The sequence below is a fragment of the Anopheles bellator genome, chromosome 2, assembly GCF_943735745.2.
Source record: "Anopheles bellator chromosome 2, idAnoBellAS_SP24_06.2, whole genome shotgun sequence".
Classification (NCBI taxonomy): domain Eukaryota; kingdom Metazoa; phylum Arthropoda; class Insecta; order Diptera; family Culicidae; genus Anopheles; species Anopheles bellator.
Window position 1 is genome coordinate 50,501,240 of NC_071286.1, and position 20,662 is coordinate 50,521,901.

Sequence of the window (20,662 nt, forward strand, 5' to 3'; positions counted from 1 at the left end):
AACCATTTTGAACCGCTTCTGCCCGTTGTTCGGTGTTTTCATTGGATTCGGCGATTTCTGGTGTTGCTCGCTGCTCCTCTTCGAAAATCACTTCCATCGCATCGTGATCTAGTGGTGCTTCCTCTTCCTCCACCACCGTGGGGGAGCGTGACTGCGGAGTACCATCCGTGTCCGTGCTCCATAGGTCCGCGGTAGTGCGCGACGATGTTTCCACTGATTCGGTGTTCATCGCATCATATGGAGGGTTTGTCTTGGAAAAAAATTGTTCGTGCAACATTATTATATTAAAAAGTTTAAAAAATTAATGTTTACCTCTTTGCTGGCTCTCCCTTCGTTCTCGTTCAAAGGGTACCCAAGGAGCCACGAGCTTTCGTATCGTCAGCGCGCTGACGACGCGGGACGCTAAAACGGATGATTGTCGTCAGCGGCGTGACGAGACCATCCGTTGGTGGACGGTCGGGCGGACGATTGTCATTCCTCAGCTGACGAAACGCCGTTCGTCAAACGCACACACTCGCACACACACACTCACCGTTCTGGGAAAGCTTATTTTATAGCAAATTTGCACCAACCGTACAGATGGAACATGAGATAGAAAGAAACGGGGAAACGATCGTACATGTTGGTTTTCGCGCTTGCGCACTACTGTCACACATTTTACGCAGTAGGCTGCGACGGGAGTCAGTGCATAGTTCGTTTCGTGCAGTTTGTTGGTGGCGAAGATCCGTGGGGCCGTGGGCCGTGTAAAAAGTTTAAACAATTGTACTTTTGTGCACCCGATTGAAGTCTTGTTTTATTTCAGATTCGTACGTTTTCCATCAGCAATACGACAACCGGTAACAACGCCGTCAAGCGCCAGGATCAAACATCAAAACATGCATCACCGGCCACCAGTGACTGGACCCGATCTTTAAGCATTTGGTGCGCAAATATTATCAAGGAAGTGAAGAAATGAATTTCGTACGCCAGGTTGTGTATTTTGTGAAATGAGCATCCGTTTCATTGCAGGTTAGACAAGTGCTGGATGACTTCGAATTCGCAACATTGGCTGGGCGCTGCGACTGTGCGAACGAGTGTGATCCCATGGGAGGGCGACCTGCTGTTGACCGATCCGGTGTTACAAGGTGTTTAAACTGGTAGAGATCGTTCGTAGTTATGAGGACAAAAGGTACCAGGATTTCTTAGCTCGCCCCATCGCATGAGCTGGTGCTGTGATCGGCCAACTCTTGGCAGCAAAACATCCAATGCTTCAACAAGGACAACAATCTGCTAAACACCATTTTCGTCAATCATGTGCGTGAGGAAAAGGCTTTAATATTTTTGTCCATTTCTAATTGTATGGCCTTTTGTCCATTGTAGAATTTACAAAAGCCCAAAGTATCCACGGCGGAAATGTTGTTCGGTATACCGTTGCGCGATACGGGTGTGAAGCACTATGCGATGCGTGTCCGGCCGATTCACGTATCCTGCGAGAAAACAATCCTTACTTCACCGAATCGTTGAGGCAGAAACTAATCTGCGCCTATCCACTGCACCAGACGGAAATCGAGGCAGCGACCGATCTTGAGAACGGTGAACCGGTAGAGAAAGATCCACCGTAACCAGCGTCACCGCAATCCATCATGTACATGTTCTACCCAGGAGAGTTCAACTGGAAAGAGGTGTTGCATGGCGTTCTGTGTGTTCTTCAGCAGTGTCTTCTCAGTACGCAAAATCGAAGCCATCCGTTCCCTGCTCATGCTCGTTTCCTGTGCGATGCTGACCGTTCTCGGGAGCGTCATGGTGTCCCTCGGATTGTGTTTTTTCGGCCTTACCGTCAGCTTCCAGTCGAAGGGAGCCTATCCGTATCTGGTGATACTGGTCGGGCTGGAAATCGTACTCGTCATTACCAAGAGCGTCGACGTAAAGTTTCGGGTGGCGCAGGGCCTCAGCCGGGAGAGGTGGTCGATCACGAAGATGCTGACATGCTGACCAAGATTACCATCCTGACGGGCGGCCTGGCAACGTTTGTGCCGGTCATTCAGGAGTTCAGCATCTTCGCGATCGTGGGCCTCTTGTGGGACTTTGTGCTGCAGATGCGTACTAATAATGTAGTAAATGTAATGTAGCAATAATATTGTAACCCGGCGATTGTGCGTTCGTCGCCGGGTAACGAAATAATTATGTATTTTTAAAATAAATGAAAAAATATATAAATAAAATAATAATTTACTGGTCTCTTGCTTTAATAGATTTTAATATATGGAATGAGCTATAATTTATAGCAACGCGACGTTTTATAGCAATAAAAAATCAATGCTATAACCTGAGCTTTTTTGACAATCGTCCGAAACAGTGTCCGTTTCTGCTGTTTTAGGCCATCCGACGGACGGCAAAACGGACGTCCGTCGGATGGTAAAACGGACAGTAAAACGGACATAGTTGCTCCTTGGGTATGGCCAATTGGTGAGTGTGGATTCGTCGTATGTCTGTTTTTTTAGGCTGGGCATAATCTAATGGAAAGAGAATAATTAGGAAAATTTCACCAATTGATACACAATTCCTTTACCTTTGTACTTTCCTCGTTTATCGTAGTTCATTCAATGACGGACTACATTTGTACGACGACTATCTTTCTCCTTCTGTGCTCTGGAAGGTAATGTAGCAAAAACTCGTGCAAAGAAAGATTGGGTTGCTCTATGCGTTGAGTTAGTTTAAACGCATTAAACATTTCTCGGCATTTCATTGCGGCGACTAACTCTTACTAACCAACTGTAAGTTTACGAAACTTTTTGACAATGAATTACATTTCGTTTTCGTGTCGACGTTGACGTGTCGTCTGTTTTGACATACTTCAAACAACAAAACATTGACCCGGGGAAAAAACAACAAAAGCTCGAGGCTAAACTCCTAGAAACTAGAAACTGAAACGCATCAAAACACGAGCAAACAAAGTATATTACCGGAACGAACCGAACCATAATCCGGTTCAACCGTGAAACAGTTGCTTGCGTTTTGCTGCGTCCACCAGATACTTTAAAGTGATCTGATGATGGAAGCACTCAGCACGTACTACAATAAGGACGAGTACGTCGAAACTGCGTCCGGCAACAAAGTTAGCCGGCAGACCATTCTATGTGGCTCGCAGAACATTGTCCTTCACGGCAAGGTGATTGTGCAGAGTGGAGCAATCATCCGGGGTGACTTGGCCGCCGTCCGCACCGGGCGGTACTGCGTCATCTCGAAGGGTTCCGTCGTCAGGCCACCGTATAAGCAGTTCAGCAAAGGAGTTGCATTTTTCCCGTTGGTAATCGGCGATCACGTGTTTATCGGTGAAGGTGCTGTTGTTTCAGCCGCCTCGATCGGTTCATATGTTTACATCGGCAAGAATGCCGTTATCGTAAGTGCCACAGACAATTCTCTAGCCTTCGTCCTGTTTAACTTTTCTCTACTGCGTCTGCATCTCTCTAGGGCCGCCGATGTGTGTTGAAAGACAACTGCATCATCGAGGATGGAGCAATTGTACCACCGGAGACGACGATTGCTAGCTACATGCGTTACACCGCCGATGGACGCGTGGAAGGTGGCCAGGGAAATCCCGACTTCGTACCGCACGCAATGCTCGATTTGATGATCGAGTTCACTAAATCGTACTACGATAACTTCATTCCAATAGCGAACTGACGGCACAGGACGCTCTCGGTCCGATCGAGAGTCTAGCGTGTGTCGTATCATCTTCCACCAACCCCAGCTCTCATCCGTGTAATGTAATCGTTAATCTTAAAGATATGTATTTATTCAAAAGCAACAAATAATAACCCCACAGACGGTCAAATATAGCCATAGAGCCATGTGTTTAATCGAGATTTATTGATCCATGAAACAAAAAGGGCGCGGGAGTACAGTAGCAAAAGGACCCAGAGAAATGCAGTTCTTCCAAATCATCATTTTTCGAAACCCAGTATCAGAGAAACGCGCTTCGTGTTGTGGTCTTTAGCATTGATGGTTAGTAATATACAAAACCCTTGTGGCCGAGTTCAGTTTCACTTCTTGCCCGACTTTTTAATTCCACCTTGCAGCAAAGGTCCGCCTTTCGATGCTTTCTGTTTGGCCGCATCCAGTGCCTTCTGTTGCTCCTTTTGTTTCTGTTTGAACGCCACATCTTCTTCGTCTAACTCCCCCTGATCCTTTTTCGGAGCCTTCAAGGGTTTTTTTTTACCTCCTTCGCGGCCACTCATTGCTGTGAAATAATACACATCCCAATAAGATGTTGCAACAAGATACTTCGTGGATTACGGATTACTTACCGAATTTTTGTTTAGAAGTTTCGAAGTTTAGTTTTTCGTTCTGGAAATTTTGTACCAACAAAACCGTATGCTAGATTATGACAGCATCACGCGATGCTTAGACGTTTCATTTGACAAACGATTTTTTTCCATTTGACAATTGACAAGTCTTTTCACGCTTTTCCTATTTTCAAATCGACGTAACGGCTCGTCAGCTAGATCAAATCTGCAAAACGTCTCCTTTGTACATAATCAATAATTGTTCTGTCTCCTAGCTGCAAGATTTTCTTTTAACAAATTTGCCTGTAGAATCAAGCAAAAAGTAACAGAATTATATTAGTGGTTCGCCAAGAACGGTGACCCTTCCTGAAAAATGTTCAGAGAAATAATTCAGATCGTCATAACTCAAACGTGCAATATAAAATATTTGAAACCAACGAACATGAAACATGAAAAACTTCCCTGCCTTTGAAAAATATTTTGAAAGAAAATATTCACAAATTTTGAACAAAGAAACAAAGTGTAACTGTGTGTTCATATAATTTCTGTAGAGCAACCTTCCATTATTGCTCGCCCGGCGATGATGTGGAAGAAGATCTCCGATTGCCACAATGGAAGAATTTACTTCATTAAGTATTCCCACCAATAAACATTCACTCTTTCCTGTAAGATATGAAAAGATATAGAGAGCCACTGTTCAGATATTATTGGTTTTTTCGAGCATTTTACCCAACCATTATGACTGCCAGGCAATTAATCGACAATCGAATCGACCGAATTTTACCAACAATACTACTGAATTAATTCGTAGTATTCTTTCAGAAATTAATAAAAAGAAATTGTTAAAATAAGAAAAAAACATTCTTCAACCTGCAACTGAGTCTCTTAGCAAACACTGCCGTTGGTATAAAATAACTTTGTGGTGGAATATATGGATAACTTTGAGTTGTTTCGTTTCGTTTTCTTTATTGACTGGATCGTAGATACTGTGCAATGTTTAGCGCAAAGCAATCTGCTCTTTTTTCCTTCTTTACATTTTACTGGTTTTCGCCAAACTTTTTCTTCATTTTATTCCCCACACCGTTTAGTAAATGTTGTTCTTGATCGGCTTTTCATTTTTTGTAGTCACTTTTGTCCTAACGTAAAGTGGTTGGCAAATACAGGATATGGGTTTAGCAGACAAATTTTATTGCATTTAATAGAAATCAGACAGTGCAGTAAAAAGAGTGGGAAGAAAATTTAAAACTCGATGCTTAACGGTCATTCGGCGATTCGCCTAATCGTTTATCCTCTTTTAACACATCTCAACCATTTTTTTTCTACGCTCCCGAAAAAATTACAATCGATCAATCTAACAGAGAAAGATGAATACAGTTAAGAATAACATATCTTTTACAATTAACAAATGACCGAAAAAAAATTACACGAAAAACTTCATCGCGATAACTTTTGCGCGAAAATAACTAAATTAAACAATGTCCAAAACTGATTTGCTTCACAAGACTAAAAAAACTTATACGCGACAGTTCAGAGTTAACAAATCAAAACGCGTAAACGGTGCAATGACCAGCGTATTTGCCGCATTTGCTAACAATCGTCGTACAAAATGATAGTAAGACAATGGTTTGCCTTTACGTTCAAATGTCCAAAAATAACGAAACAAGAAACTGTCGCTTGAGATTATTGGAAGGAAAAACAATGTTCTATATTCGTAGATCAGATTTCAATTTACCAGTTTTCACAACTCCGCTTACGCTAATCACCTACTAAATATCATTCACCAATCGTTTGGCTGGTTGGCTAAGAATTTGTCCACGTTTTAAACTATTGCAGGTGTTCGCACATCGCTGTTCCTCTTGTGTTTCGCTCAATCTAGCAATGACCTTCATGGTGCATTTCTTTAATTATTACCTTTTTTACATATATTCATATACATCAGCAGATGAATTACTCTCGATGCACTCATTTCCTGTTTTGTGGCATCGCTCTTGTGGTTAGAGAATATAAGGGTATGCGGAGGATTTCGCTGCTCAAAATGTGTACGAATGCGATCGAATGTTATCACATCGTGGGATGAATGCGGTTGGTTTTTATCATCTTAAATATTTGAAATGTTTCAAATATATGTCGAAGAAATGTCCTCTCATGCAGCACAATAAGTCGTCAGTGTTCTGTCCGCTACAGATTTTTTTTTTGTTTTTTTGTACGCTTATGCAACTTAAGGACGACATCTTGAAAGTACGCGATTAGATAACTACACTACAGATTAAAACTATCACTGATCAGGCCAGATAACTGTAGGTATCCTTTTGTCCTTCCTGGCGCTCTAGATATTCTTTCTCTATCAGAATATCAATGCATTTCTGGAAATAAAATGAGCATGAAAAATATTATCAGTATAATTAATTCATGAAGACTTAGAAGGAACTAAAACAGTAATATAAAACATTTTAAATGCCGGACCGGCAATCCTACCTTAATCACTTGAATCTTCGGTTTAAACCGAGTTGACAGTTGATTCAACACTTCGCCAACGAGCTGCGTATGGTTCAGCATCTTGCGCATCTTCATGATCCTTACGATGGCGGCCTGGATGAGAATCTTGCGATCTTCTTCAATATTTTTGTGAGTCGCCTCTTGCTCTACTTTCAGTTCCGTCTTGAGCGGGAAATTGATGTTGATACGAAGCTTTCGACTGTTTGATGATAAAAAAGAGAATTTAACGATTTTAGGAACTCCTATTTTGGCACAAAGTATATCAGTCGGGGAACTCACTTCTTGAAGTCTCTGTTCAGCTCAATTGTTGAACTTGGCTGTAACTTGGCTTCGTCATCGTAGCAGGTCAAAAGCTTGGTTTTGAGTAAAATTTGCAGCACTTGTACAAGATTTTCATTGTTAATGCCTGCATATGAGAGAAAAACAGATTGTGGTGATTGCAACTCAAGAAGTGACGAAATAACAATGTGCCACAGTCGAGCGTAAGTGGAAATTATTATAGTTGATATTGAAGTGCATTTGTGTTTGAGATTTTCCAAATTAGAAAAAAAATCCATTCAACTACTGACTGACTGTAAACAACACCTACCAGTATTTTCTCCCAACTGCTTAATACTCCACACAGTTTCCTCATTGAACTGTAGCAAAACGGCCATTTGAAAGGTACTGGCCTGAAACGAGAACAAAAAGTCATATCATCAGACAACTCAAATAACGATTAATTGGGAGTTTGAAGAGACCATCGGAACATGTTAGTTACCTGTAGCGTGTATCGCATTCGAAAGCAGTTGGTTATGAGTTCTCCACGACACATGTTATACAACCAGTTTAGCTTGCGCCCGGAATGTTGCTTGCCGTAGAAGCCGTTGAATCGGTGAACGGATTGTTCCAGCTACAAAACAAACAAACCCCGGATTCTGTTTGTGAAAAGTTCGCTCACATTATGCGTTCTAAGACGTACCTCAAAAGGCAAGGAGAAGGTAAAACTTTGATTGAATGGCCACGACCCGCAAGACAGCACCAGGATACTGAAATCGATTTCGTTTTGTCCTGTACCGCGAGTATCTTTCAGCTTCTCGTGGTGCTGCCGGTACTGCTCGTTGAGATCCTTTGAGACCCCTATGTCCTGGAACATGCGCTGCAACTTGCTAGTGTACTCAAAACCGCATGCCTGCTTCAACTTGGAAATCATGGATGCTTCTGCGTCGTCGCTGGCCGACATGTGATGACAGAGGCGCTTTGCCAGCATCTTACTATAGAACTTTTGGAACACATCCTTGTCTTCGATGTACTTAAATACAACCATCTGATAGATAAGATGAGATCAACATTATTAGAACTAGCCTACGACGAAGTTGAAAACGAGGCTCATGTAACGAAATCCGGCGTACCACTTGATTGAGAGTATCCTCCAGTTCGGCTTCTTCGGGGTTTTTGCTCGATTTTTTTAGCAGTAGATCACAATACTTGGCCAATAATTCAGGACTCTTACTGGCGCTTCTACTAAGCTCGGTAACGGCATTCGTGTTAATGAATTTGCCGCATGCCTTATCAAGCGCTGCCACGAAGCCGCTGTCGTTGTTGAACGCAGTAAGAACAAGAGCATTGTACTTTTTATGAACTTCCAGGATGGTTTGGACGTAAATTTTTGGATCCTTTTATCCGGGGTGCGAAAACAAAAGAGGAAAAACAGTGAATTGGGTTCGACTGGTGAATGCGAATAAATAGATTGCATTAATCTCACTTACATTGACAGCAGAATCACCGCACTTCTCTATGGCCGCCAAGCCTTGGTTGTGAATGTGTGATTCCAATATTTCTTTCAACTCAAACAGACCCGCCTTGATCCGCGCAACGAGGGAGTACATCCTGCCCAAGTCCTGATTCTTGTCTGAGTCTAGCAAGTTCTGAAATTCCGTTCGGAACTGATCGAGATGATTCTGAATCAGCACTCGTTCGCATTTTTCGGCTAAACGCTCTAGAGTGCTCTCGTGCAGATAAACTTGGACGCGCTTTTGCTCCTCATTCAAGCGCAACTCCACTCGCTTCATGTACTCGGTGACAGGATTCTCGCGCAGAAACTCGGCACTTTCACGAGTATAGAACCTACCCAATGAAAAATAGTTACACTCTTCGGTTCTTTTCTGAGCAAAATGATGCGCAACAAGCAATTCATCTAACGCTTACGTACCGTTCTGTGTCCTCCAAGAAAATATTTTCGAAACTTTCCTTATAGACGGACAAGTTCTGTCCCTTGGCGTGCGGATCTTCCTCGTTGAGCCCAAGCTCCACGTAGCAGTTGATGACGCCGGAAACCAGACGTGAGTTGATCGTTTCGCCATTTCGCTCGCGCTCGATCAATTTCAGTACCGCGTTAGTCACTTGTTTGTTGAGATGCTTGAAGAGGTTGCCCCGCCAGGTGACCAACGCCAGCTGGTAAATCTCGTACACGTCTTTGCGGCCCTCTTCGCACTCACGTTTCACCCAGTGTCGGTTGAGGTAGGCGCATACCCCGTTCAACACTTTGCTGGAGAACTGATACTCCTCCCAACGCTTGGTGTAGAAGCTCAGAACTTCCTCGTCCATCAAATCGATCCCATTTTGGTGCAACCGTACGAGATAATTTTCGAGAAATTCTTTCAGTCGCTTATAGAGCTCCTGACCGACGAGCTGAGCCCCGCCTGGTGGAGCGCTCATACCCTTCTTCGATGCTTTCGATGCTCCGGTACGACAGTTCGGTTGCTGGTGGACGCTCGTGCAGTAGTTATAAACATGTCTGTTGGTGTAAATAGCACATAAAAATCATTTTAGAAATCGAAGCAATTCTAATCCGTTACGTAGCAACACTTCATCAAAGTGCGCTGTATATCTAACCCTTCGTTGCAAAGCATCAAATTATGCTAGAATTATGCAAAATATTGTTATTGTTATTGGAAGAGAAAGAGGATTTATCCCCAATCAAGGCCTAAATCTGCACATGTTGCCGTCCATGTTTTAAGCAAAATTATCCACCCAGACAGAAAGGTATTCTGCCGAAAAGTAATTCAAACAAACCCAGGTTACACTTGCTGTTTTGTTCAAACTGGGGGTCTAAATATCTATTTTGCATTCTGCATTTCTGCATTTTTTATCTTTAACCAAACATAATCATGTTTTGTAACGTTCGCCTGTCTATATCATTGTTCCGCTCTAGGAAGAAGACGCAGTAATTCGAAGTTTCCGAGATTCCAATGCGTGCTCAGCTGAGGTGGTGAGAGGAACACTACCTCTGCTGTTGCCAACAGTGACGGCTGAACCGAAATTCCAACCGGGAAAATAGAAATCATTAAAAATAGAACGACACTTTGGCACTCGAAGCCGCTGATGTTTGGCAGAGTGCAATGACGGTTCAATGGTGCTATGATTTGCTTTTAAGACGGAGAGCTACGAAATAAGAGAGAACTGTGCGCTTTCAACAGATAAACAAACAATCGTAATCGAGAGCAGAGAAGACACAAAACACACATTTGGTTTTTTCCACTGCTGAAACACAAAATATGGAGGCCAGACAGAGTGCATTGGCATGTTTGGCGAGCTCACGCGACATCACGAGTGAGTCTGTCGGTGAACGCCGACCTCTTGTGATTGTGCTTGTGTTTCCGCATTGGTAATCTTGTTACGCCAACGTTGTGTTGTTTGTCGTTTCTCTTACGTGCAATTCAGTTCCTTGAGTGTATCTCAGACGACAAAACGCGACACACACGTCTCACAATCACTTACAGGCTGCCATGCAATCTTTACCTTACACAGGCCAACTCGGTACACTTCCGTATCCACTATCCCATCCCGTGCTTAATCACGAACCCCAACATCTCTTATTAAAGCTTTGAATGCCTTTAAAGTCTCTACCGGGGTCAAGGATATTCACCGTACCAACACACATACACCACAAATTTACATAAACTGTGTATCTGTGGCACAAACACAAAGAGTGTTTTCCTGATGATATTGTGCTACCGTAACTTTGATCACGATTTCTTGAAGAAACTGCATTTGGAAAGAACGCGCCCATCTCTGTCCGGTTTCAGTTACTAACTTACGTGTATAGTTCCATGTAGCGGGCGATGCCGAGGCTGTGTTCCCGCTTGTACACCTGCTTGATGCCGCCTTCTAGATCGGTCCATATCTGAAACCATATGCAGTCCAGCAGAGTTCGCTTAGTAGAACAAAAATGTGTACTGCCCAAAAAGTACATGTGTGGATGAAAAGCACTTACCTCTTCAAGATTGATATTTTTAAGCCCTGTAGCCCCGTGAGAGTTTAATTTAGACATCGGAACGACGGTGTTCCAGTCGATTTCTGGTGCGCCTTCGGTTGTTTCGTTGCGGTTCAGACGAATGAATTTTTCCCACTATCGATGTCTCTGCCGCCTGCTACTCGTCCCAGGAACACCTTCCACACCACACGATTAGTGGAATCCGTACAGCGACGAGGAATACGTCACACTTCAAGCAAAAGAGAAGCACCCATAGGAAAAAAAACAATGAGTTCTTCTGTATCAACTAAAGAAATTTAAGAACACGTTCAATCGTGCACCGATCACGTACTGAAATGTTTGTCTTTTGTTTTCACGACAGTTTCTTGGAACAATTCTCTTTTGTTTCTCCACTTCCCACAATCTTTACACCTCGGAAGGAAACCGTGGAAACCGTTTCCACCACTTACATCAGCCCGCCCATCGACGCAACTTCAAAACGCCAATCCAATCTTGAGGATTATTCAAGGTTTAGTGGTTTTTTCACTTTTCCAGGGATATTGTTCGCTTTGGTTGCAGTGAAAAAGAGGAAACCACCACCAAACGCTTCGTGGCCTCGCAGTCCCAACAAAGAGAGCATAGTCAGAAAAGAAAATAACTCACGTTCTCCTTACCTGTAGACGAATTTCGACGATTTCAGTTTCACACGCCTTCTTCGCAATTTTTTCGCTAGATGCACCAACGCGAGAATATCTCGACCAGAAGAGGATGTTTATTTAGCCCGTCCGTGGTTTCGGGCACAGGAATGAAAAATTGCAAGCTTCGCAGTTGCAAACACAAAAAGTCGAAAGAAAGAAACGGATCGCGTAGAAAAGTGACTTTCTTCCTGCTTCGAGGTCTACAGAAATCCAGCGTACAGGAAAATGACAGCCATTAAAAAACACTCCACTTCGTTACGATTAGCCAAGCGTGTATAGCGGTGCTTGTCTGGCACACAAAATGATCAGGCGATTGAGTGGCGTTGGACAAGGACGGACCGTTGAACACCACAGCAGAGCCAGTGTTGCCCGATGCAAAGTCTAAAGATGCATCGTTTCGATCAATTTGGTGAAATATTCCCGCCCCGCGAACTTTGCATAATGGAAATTTCCTTCAGGTACTGAAAATACTTTTCATTATCGGATAGTGTACAACTCACACATAATTAATCGGATTCTGTTTTTAACAACACTGCTACTCTCGTTGTTGGAAGCCCCAAGCGATTTTACCACGATAACGATCTTAGATCGAATTGCAATGCACGACGGTCTAAATCAACGAATTCGTCTAGGAACTTAACGACTGAACGAAAAGTCAATGGTGTGTTTGGGACCGTTTTTAAGGCTTGAGAGTGGAAACTGAGAACACACCAGGAAGCTGAGCGCGGCTTGCTACTAAATTGTATTATCGGAGAAAAGCGTGCAACCCATCGATTATCCGTGTTGTTTGGAATCCCGCGGCAAAACATTTTCCTCCAAAACTCAGTTTGCATTATTATTTAATTTTTGAGCGTTCATAGCGCCGCGTAAACAAACGCGCTTTCGCGATGGTGGCGTCGAAGAAATCGTTCAACATAGGGGACTTGGTGTTTGCCAAAGTTAAAGGTTACCCGCCTTGGCCAGCAAAGGTACATAAACTAAGAATGTAACGCTTCGGGTTCTGCACCGGGCACCGGCTCATGTGACTGGTCGAATTATTCTGCTTTTTGGAGCGAATGTTTTTTGTTGCCAATTTCCCTTCTAGAAAAATAATTTCCATTCTCTTCCTTGCACGCACATTCGCTCCGTATTCCGCCATTTCGAACACCGTCGCCACGGACAGATTACGCGGATTGACAAAAGCAAATACAATGTCTACTTTTACGGGACCGGAGAAACGTAAGTATGGATTTCGTTGTAGCTCGCGATCATACAGAAGGATTGACGCCAAGTTTTGGAATTTTTTAAAATCTAATAACTTGACTTTTATTTCGCATCCCCTACTATTTCAGGGCCAACATCAAGGTGGAGGATTTGTTTCCCTACGAAGAATCAAAGGGAAAATTTGCGACCGACAAAATTATGCGACGTAAAGGATTCAAGGAGGCCATGCTACAGATAGAAGCAGCGCTGAGCGGGGAAGATCCAAGCCCGGTAAGTAGGGTGCACCGCTCAATGCCCTGTCAGCATCGTGAATTGAGCTATGTGTCATTGAAAGTGGCTCATAGCACTTGCGTAATGCTATTTGTGTAAGTCAAATTACAATCGAAAATGATGCTTACACGAAGAAACGTCTGTACATGTACAATTCATTTAAAATTGACCACGAATCTTATAGTGCAATCGAAGGCTTTTATTTTGCCCTTAAGCTTTGTTCTGTTGCCTTTACCGGCGCTCGAATACGGGAACACAATTTTTGCGCTCCAAAACAATGTTCATGGTACACATTGTTTCCTTTTCGGTGCACAGTAACCGTCACTGTGATAATTTTGTAAATGTGTGTTACGGTATGTTGCAATAACAACTGGCTCTGGTCTTTCAATGCACAGCTTTCCTTCGATGTAGTCGCTGTCCAGTCGGGAGTGGACGACTACGCAATGAGAAGTGACCTGAATGAGGTAAGTCATTCGATGGAGATCTTTTAATCACAAAACAATCAATGGAAACATAGGTGTCGAGGAGAAGGGAAATCATTGATTTTCGCCGAACTTTCTAGCCATCGTTTAGCGACTCACGCATATCGGCAAACTCCACCGTGCTAGATACAAGCACGACACAGCGAGAAAATGATGACGTTCACAATGACAGCGACATGAAAATAGCAAAGGAAAGCAAATCCTCGACAACTAAGAAAACCATGCCAGTTACTGCTGCTACTGTGCCGGCTATTCCCCGTTCAACACCGCCCACTGTGGCGAACAACGGTGCGATACAGAAGGAGGCTGATGCTGCACATCCCGACGCGGAGCCAGTGGTAACCACAGCGGAAGCGAAGGAAGTAGTCAGTCGAAGTGGCCGGAAAATCAAGATGAAACGGTTCATGGATGGGGATGACGAGGAGAGTGCATCGCTGGGTCCCCCGGCAAAAAAGAAAGCACCGAATGTGACTTCGGTCAAAGACAAGGCACCGGCGACACCAGCGGGCACGGGTATTACAACCAAGAAATCAAGTGTTTTTGGTAAGTTGCCGGAGCAACTAAAAATGGAGCACCAATGTGCACTCGTTAATGAAAATCAATGCAATTTTAATGTCGTTCTAACTATAGACAAAATTGAAAAGGAACGAGTGTACTTCCTAAAGCTCGAGCGTGAAATTGTCCAGCTAAACATGGAGGTCAAGGCGTCGGTAAAGTTGGCCAGAGCCGATGCGGAGCGATGTGTAAGGCTACTGGAACAATATCAGAGTATGTTACTATTGTTTATTATTTTATTTTAAATTAAGCTTTTTTTGTAAGACACTGAAAACGAATGGTTTTTTTTTATCTCACCAATCATCAATAGAGTTGGAAGTGACGCCAATAATCCTGCTAAAGCACCCTAATTGTGTTGAAACAATGAAGAGGTTGCGGAAATACGTTGGTAATGCGAAAGCATGGAATATGCCCGAAACGGAACAAGTGAAGTTCGACTTTTATGCTCAACAAATCCGAGCTAAAGCCGAGCAAATCTACAACCGATTTAAGGTGAGTTTGGTTGTTGTCGTTTACAAAAATTAGTTGCGAATCATTTTTTTATTGCGTTCGTTCGTGAAGACGATTTTCTCAGTTCCGGAAAACAATTTGTCGTTCTGGGAGTGGTTCCAGCAGAAGGTGGCTTTTTATCAGCGAGAAATTGAGCATCTGACGCCCGAAGAACGTCATATGATCATTGACGATGCTGGTAAGTTTTGGTTGTTTCTCTAAATACTCACTTGTTTACATGTGAAACGTTTTCGTTATTTTCTTTTGTTCACAACGCCTGACATGCTCTGAAGATGTTCCCAAACAATCGGAAACTGGTAATCGGTATGCAAAGGAAAGTGATGTAAAGAAAGAAGATAAGACCGAGACGACAGACACCGAGGAAAGTGCGATCGTTGCCGAGAAGAGCAATGACGTCGCCTTGGAGGAGAATTAACCTAGCGCCAACTCCGTCAGGCGGGCTACGATCGGTTAAGAGAGCGAGTTTCTGAATTCCTCACAATCTATCCTGTTACCTCCACCGATCGCATCTTCGACAGTTATGGTTTCAAGTTTTCTTCGTAGCTTTCTGCAGTTGCGACCTTACCTTTTGCCCATTCAAATATGTGTTATAATATAGTTTTCTAAAACGGCCCAACGGCTTACGTGGCCTACGTGTACCACGTACCCGCCGTGTGTCAACGTATAATTTTTAGTTTAATGTCTCAATGTCTCCAAGTTTGAGTTTGTGTAATTTGACTGCATTTGCAAGCACCCATGAGTTCTACGTACAGCAAAAAGCTTCATAACAATAATCTACAGGATCAAGGGCGCTATATCCGTTCATGGAGTACGAACACGCAGCTCACGGAAAATGGACTCTTCGGTAACTGTGTGATGAACAGGGTTTTGGACGACAAAGTTTTTGTTGCATATTTTATTTTACAAAAACGAATATTGCAACGCCTACATACACACAAACAAATTTACGCCCTGAAATGTCGGTGTGGCGTACTATTTTTACGAAAATTATTGCATCCTGACACTGCTTCGCGCGCACGTGTCATGCATGTGGTCTAGGGATGCACAAATAAATGATTACTTATTAATTACAACCGCTGCAATTGAGTGTTTATTGTTCTCTTTACGCACTACAGCTGCTGCTGCTGCGCCATATAGATGAGCTTTGCTTGGGGCTAAGCGATGGTAGAATGTGACTTAATTGTGCTAATACTATAAATACGGATTTAAAAATCTAACCCCTAACATGCTGCACAATACGTTCCTACTCTTCAGTTTCCGGTTTCTTATCACTTTCTGCCTCTGGCGTGGCACTTTCCATGGCGGTTTCTGTGTCCGGAGCTGGTTTCTGAACGCGGTTCACCGATAAGCCGAGCCAATTGGATATCATTGCAATACCTTCGTCCGTCGATTCACTGACTGCCGCCAAAATGTCGGCAGTAGAGAGATCATCAAGGAGTGACAGGGCTGACGTTGCGTTACCAGCCGCAACCGGGGCCGGCGATTGCTCTCCGACCACTGCGATCGGAGTCGTCGATTCCTCGCTGCGAAATAAAGAACACCATTTTACAGTTCGATTAGTGCGGCTGCATATCGCATTATGGCCACCAGCGTCTTCGGTACCTTTCGCTGGGAATCTGCTCCCGTATCTGCTCTTCAGCGGACTTAATCACCTCCATGCCGTTCGGTCCCATCCTGAAGCAGCCAAGGGGAAGTTCAATCTGCACGTCACCTAGCAACATCGGTTCAAGCTGCAAACACCCACGCATACCTTCGTCGGTGGGCAACAATTCATTAAAGCGGGCACAGATTTGTGCTAGACTAGAGAACACATTCAAGCATGTTGGAGCTGGATCGGGCCCTTTCACACGCTGACTGTGCAACACGCTGTCTCCATAGGAAACGTTCAGAGCGATTCCTTCCTCGGCGGAAAGGTACTTCAATCGCACACAACCTTTGAAAAAAGGAGACTCGAAACTAAGAGTACTGCTATCATATTGGCAGATAAGTAGTTCCTACCAGGACCTCCCAAATCGACAAACGTCATGTTGAAGTCAATGCAGCAAATACACGAAGGACCGTTACATAAACACTTGCTGGAGCCGGCCTGGTCATCCTTGGCTTCCGCATCGTCGGTGGCTAGCGAGAGGTAGTCTGCAAAAAGAATATTTTAAGAACACTATGACTCATCATGACTTCCTTATCCGGCTATTACGACCGCCGAGGGGGCCTGCTCTACCGCTTCTACGGGGGTTACGTCGTCTACGTCCTCTATCTCGTTACACCCGCCTAAGAAAACTTGTGGGCTTGTTCGCCTTCCTCCATTCTCATGGCATGACTAGCCCTTTTCCCGGCCTGGCGTCCCAGCCCACCAGCGCCGTATAACCCGGCGGTGCGCTCGTCGAGTGCAGTTCGCTGTTATAACGATCCCCTCATTGTTCCTGCACACATACGGGGCCAATAAACAATTTTTAACTTATGGACTTGTCGATGCATATTGCACAACTAATTGTTCGTCAAATAATTCTGTAATGTTATTTGATACTGTTTTATCTTATTGTAACCACTTATTTACAGTATGGCTTGAAATACACTTTGTTGTTCAGAATAGTCTCCCTGGACATCAATTCACTTGTTCCAACGCAAAGAGCCGAATGTTATGCGATTTCAGCTCAAAGCCTCTATAATACAAAAGAAAAAAAAACTTGTTCCAACGAGATTCCAATTTTTGAATTGCATCCCTGAAGTAAAAACATGGAAAGGCTGCTAAATACGTTTCCACATGTGACCTCATCATTTGTTAAAAAACTTTTTCCGCGTATGGTTTTTATATGGTCTGGAAACAGATGGAGGGGAAACTAGGGGCCAAATCTGGTGAATGCGGTGGATGCTGCAACATGAATTTTTGCCATTACCAAAATACTCTTGTGACACGGTGCATTGTCCTGATATATTGCACATATTTTTTTTTATTTAGATATTTTGCACACAGCTTCTGAACCCCAATACTTCAGTCACAATATTGCTTACACTGCCCAATGAGATGTTTATGACTTCTACTAAATCTCTTTCAGTCACTCGACGATTTTTCCCGTGTTCTTCCAACGTTTCCAGATGTTGCTATTGTTTTTGGAAGTCCTTGACGTGGATCGTCTTCAAGGCTTGTACGAGCACGTTTAAATTCAGTAATCCGTCTTTCTACTGTACTAATTGAAGACGATGAGTCCTTCTGCACTCTCAAAATTCGTTCATAATTTTTCCTTCATTCAAAAGTTCATTCACTGCACGATAATTGATTTTTTCTATTGTAAAGAAATACTGTGACACGTCGATACTAAATGGCTGGTAAACAATAAATTGAAGTGACCGATTGAAATGAAACTTCACATGCGTTCATATGCAGAGTGCGCATACCTAGCAAAAAATTAGGCTAGTAGCAGCACCTTCTGTTATCGATACATATTGAAAAAGCCAGTAAGCTTTGAGGACCGATTGAGCATCTGGAACACGCTGCGGAAGTGCAATTGCACGCACACATTGCAACAGAAGAATAATTAGAAGCAATTTAAAAACTGCTTGTCTTTTCTATGTTGTGTATTGTGCATTTTGACAACATTATCATACAATTTGAATTTTGGTTTGTTGTCGTAATAATTTTTAAAAGCAGCATCTCAATAACATTTATAAATTATTCTTTCATGTGAGAACCACGAGAACAATCCAACAGACCTCAAAGCACGTGTGCAAGTTTCCAAAGACCAACGTGAAGCGAAAAACATTGATAGCTATTTTCTTCTTCTTTTACTTTTTTGTACGGATATTTCCTCAAAGCCACAACATTAAAGAAACAATATCGATCTGGACTAAAATGGACTGGATTGGAGACAGTAGTGCATCCCAACAGAGCAACGTCTATTCATATCATTTTGTGCAAAATAGCGCAAGAAAATCACTGAATCTATTTTTGCCCTTTGGGTGGGTTCTTTTTTGTTGGTGCTGCGAATTGAAGCTTCACTCAGCTTCAAAAATGGGATAAAAACACAATTTCAATACAGCCTTACAGTCGTCAGAATAATTAAGGGAATCGGCATGCTGAATTCTAGAAAAACAGGTTGTTAGATACTTTATTAAGGCTCTTGATAAAAATCCAGCGTAGCTTGATTTATTAAAGCTATAATCCTCCTTTCTAATTTTTCCTTCTTGCTTGTAAACTTAGCATTATTTTATAGCTTTGTTGTGTACTGCCCTTCGGCCTACTGTATGGGTTAAAGATCAATATGGCCTAACTCACACGATTCGATGGTTGGTCCAGAAAAACTACATTTGGTACGTACCCAAAATGCTGGCCGACAGAGCTGAGGAGCATAAGTAGGTCAGCAACAGGAACAACAACAATTTTTTCATTGTTCCACAGTTTGTTTCACGACACTGGTAGCACTCTTTGGTTTCTTTGATGGGCCGCTCCTCTCAAACACTCCAATGGTAGTTCCGTTGTTCAAATATTTACTCGCTCCGGCAGATCGTGCCCGCAGTTTCGAACGTTCGAGGCTTCTTTACGCCGGCCAGTCAGGCGGGGGCCAATGTCTCGCCAACTATACGTCTCGCTATGTACGCCAGAGAGACGGGGCCAAGTTCACACTTTCACTCGCTTAATAAAAAAAACCTCAGTTTTTAACCTACTGCCTCACAAAATGATAACCAAAGATCCGGTTCGAGAAGAAACTGTTCGATTTGAATAACTCACTCGGTCCGAAAACGTGCAAATCGGTTGCCGTTAACAACGAGTATTGGAAGCAGCGGCTAACTTTTTAAATCTGGGAGAAATTGTAGAAATGAACCGTTTCGCTTGACGCACGTATCACGACTGCGAACTTTCCGATCTACAGTTTAACCAGGAAAGCCTTCACGCAGAAAGATAGTTTCTATATTTCATCCACTATAAAGAGAGAAAGAGAGAGAGTGTGTGAGAGCGAGAGGGGGTGGTGGAGAAAGACCCACGGTGATGGGTGAATCCGGACCGACAAAACATTAAGCATTGGAGAAATGGTAGTCGCGGCTTAAGCATCCACCGAAACAATCCAAATAAGAGAGAAGAAACGAACGAATGAGTAAGTGGGCAAAGGTAAAACGTGTCCGTCGAGATCCTAGAGCCCGGGGACGGAGATCGGGGATCGTACATTTTTCTCCGTCCCGCGTCCGGCATTAGCGCGACAAGAATTAAACTATCAATGGCTCGCAGGTTCGTCTCTATCCTTTGCATTCAGGTTTACGTTCGAGTTGCGCCGCGGGAGACCGTTTGAAACGAGCCCTTTGCTTGGGTTACATCGAAGAGGTAATGTCGAGACTGCCGAAGAGGTTAACAACCTCTACTAACTAGGCAACCGGATGAGCAAAATGGACCGCTCCATTCATAGCATCTTGCCTGATAGCGTCATCATGATCTTACTCGCTTGTCACAATGTCCACGATCCGTCTGGCGAGATTGGCCATTAACGAGCGATGTGATAATCGTTGGTAGTGTCAGATTTCTCTCCTATACAAACGTTTCCCATTTCTTTCACTCTTCTCCGCTCGAAACGGGAAAAACAGGATAACGAAAAGTGAGAAAGTCTGGTAGCAAGTTCGCGTGCCGCTCGCGATCAGCGATCAGCCGTTTTTACAGAAACAGTGGTTAATAGTTTATTCCCCAGTTTTGTAATGTTAAAGCTACACAAACACCCGACACTAATTGAGATTAAAACAGTACGTCAGGTTTACCGGGATAGCGAAAGCCGCCGGCGGTCAGCTGAGAAACATAGGGTCGCTCTGGCCGTATCATCGTAGCGGGTTGACTCACGCAGCGAGTTGAGTTGCTGGACCCTGACCTACCCCAGAATGTGAAATCTGGGTCGCGTGCACTTTGTAGCCACTCGTTTGCCTTTCTGCTTTGCTTTCTTTTGGAGATTTTCTCGTGGGGTGAACACTAAAGCA

The 20,662-nt window shown here is 43.4% G+C and overlaps 5 protein-coding genes across 6 annotated transcripts; 2 read left to right on the forward strand and 3 right to left on the reverse strand.

Annotated features, from left to right (window-relative positions):
- Positions 1-2,892: 2,892 nt before the first annotated feature.
- Positions 2,893-3,823, forward strand: LOC131209087 (dynactin subunit 5). The gene is made up of 2 exons (XM_058202070.1): positions 2,893-3,379; positions 3,451-3,823. Exons 1-2 carry the CDS (start codon positions 3,029-3,031, stop codon positions 3,661-3,663), a joined length of 564 nt encoding a protein of 187 aa, XP_058058053.1. The 5' UTR covers positions 2,893-3,028; the 3' UTR covers positions 3,664-3,823.
- Positions 3,824-3,828: 5 nt separating this feature from the next.
- On the reverse strand, positions 3,829-4,388 carry LOC131209088 (translation machinery-associated protein 7 homolog). Its single transcript, XM_058202071.1, has 2 exons — positions 4,287-4,388; positions 3,829-4,219 (listed from the first exon to the last, which is right to left on the reverse strand). The coding sequence occupies exon 2, from the start codon at positions 4,215-4,217 to the stop codon at positions 4,023-4,025; it is 195 nt and encodes a 64-aa protein (XP_058058054.1). The 5' UTR covers positions 4,218-4,219; positions 4,287-4,388; the 3' UTR covers positions 3,829-4,022.
- Positions 4,389-5,154: 766 nt separating this feature from the next.
- On the reverse strand, positions 5,155-11,886 carry LOC131211408 (cullin-1). Of its 2 annotated transcripts, XM_058204853.1 has the most exons (12): positions 11,670-11,886; positions 11,017-11,245; positions 10,841-10,926; positions 8,953-9,537; positions 8,510-8,867; positions 8,153-8,416; positions 7,723-8,067; positions 7,522-7,653; positions 7,351-7,432; positions 7,041-7,167; positions 6,741-6,960; positions 5,155-6,628 (listed from the first exon to the last, which is right to left on the reverse strand). In XM_058204853.1, exons 2-12 carry the CDS (start codon positions 11,071-11,073, stop codon positions 6,548-6,550), a joined length of 2,337 nt encoding a protein of 778 aa, XP_058060836.1. In that variant the 5' UTR covers positions 11,074-11,245; positions 11,670-11,886; the 3' UTR covers positions 5,155-6,547. The 2 variants fall into 2 exon arrangements, with proteins under 2 accessions (XP_058060836.1, XP_058060837.1); XM_058204854.1 differs by lacking the exons at positions 10,841-10,926; positions 11,017-11,245; positions 11,670-11,886 and adding an exon at positions 10,542-10,563.
- Positions 11,887-12,392: 506 nt separating this feature from the next.
- On the forward strand, positions 12,393-15,781 carry LOC131209442 (hepatoma-derived growth factor-related protein 2-like). Its single transcript, XM_058202515.1, has 9 exons — positions 12,393-12,661; positions 12,856-12,911; positions 13,025-13,166; positions 13,562-13,630; positions 13,729-14,191; positions 14,279-14,416; positions 14,514-14,695; positions 14,765-14,891; positions 14,986-15,781. The coding sequence occupies exons 1-9, from the start codon at positions 12,581-12,583 to the stop codon at positions 15,126-15,128; spliced, it is 1,401 nt and encodes a 466-aa protein (XP_058058498.1). The 5' UTR covers positions 12,393-12,580; the 3' UTR covers positions 15,129-15,781.
- Positions 15,782-15,956: 175 nt separating this feature from the next.
- LOC131207670 (uncharacterized) lies at positions 15,957-19,096 on the reverse strand. Its single transcript, XM_058200293.1, has 4 exons — positions 19,027-19,096; positions 16,712-16,846; positions 16,316-16,646; positions 15,957-16,236 (listed from the first exon to the last, which is right to left on the reverse strand). The coding sequence occupies exons 1-4, from the start codon at positions 19,094-19,096 to the stop codon at positions 15,957-15,959; spliced, it is 816 nt and encodes a 271-aa protein (XP_058056276.1).
- Positions 19,097-20,662: the final 1,566 nt, after the last annotated feature.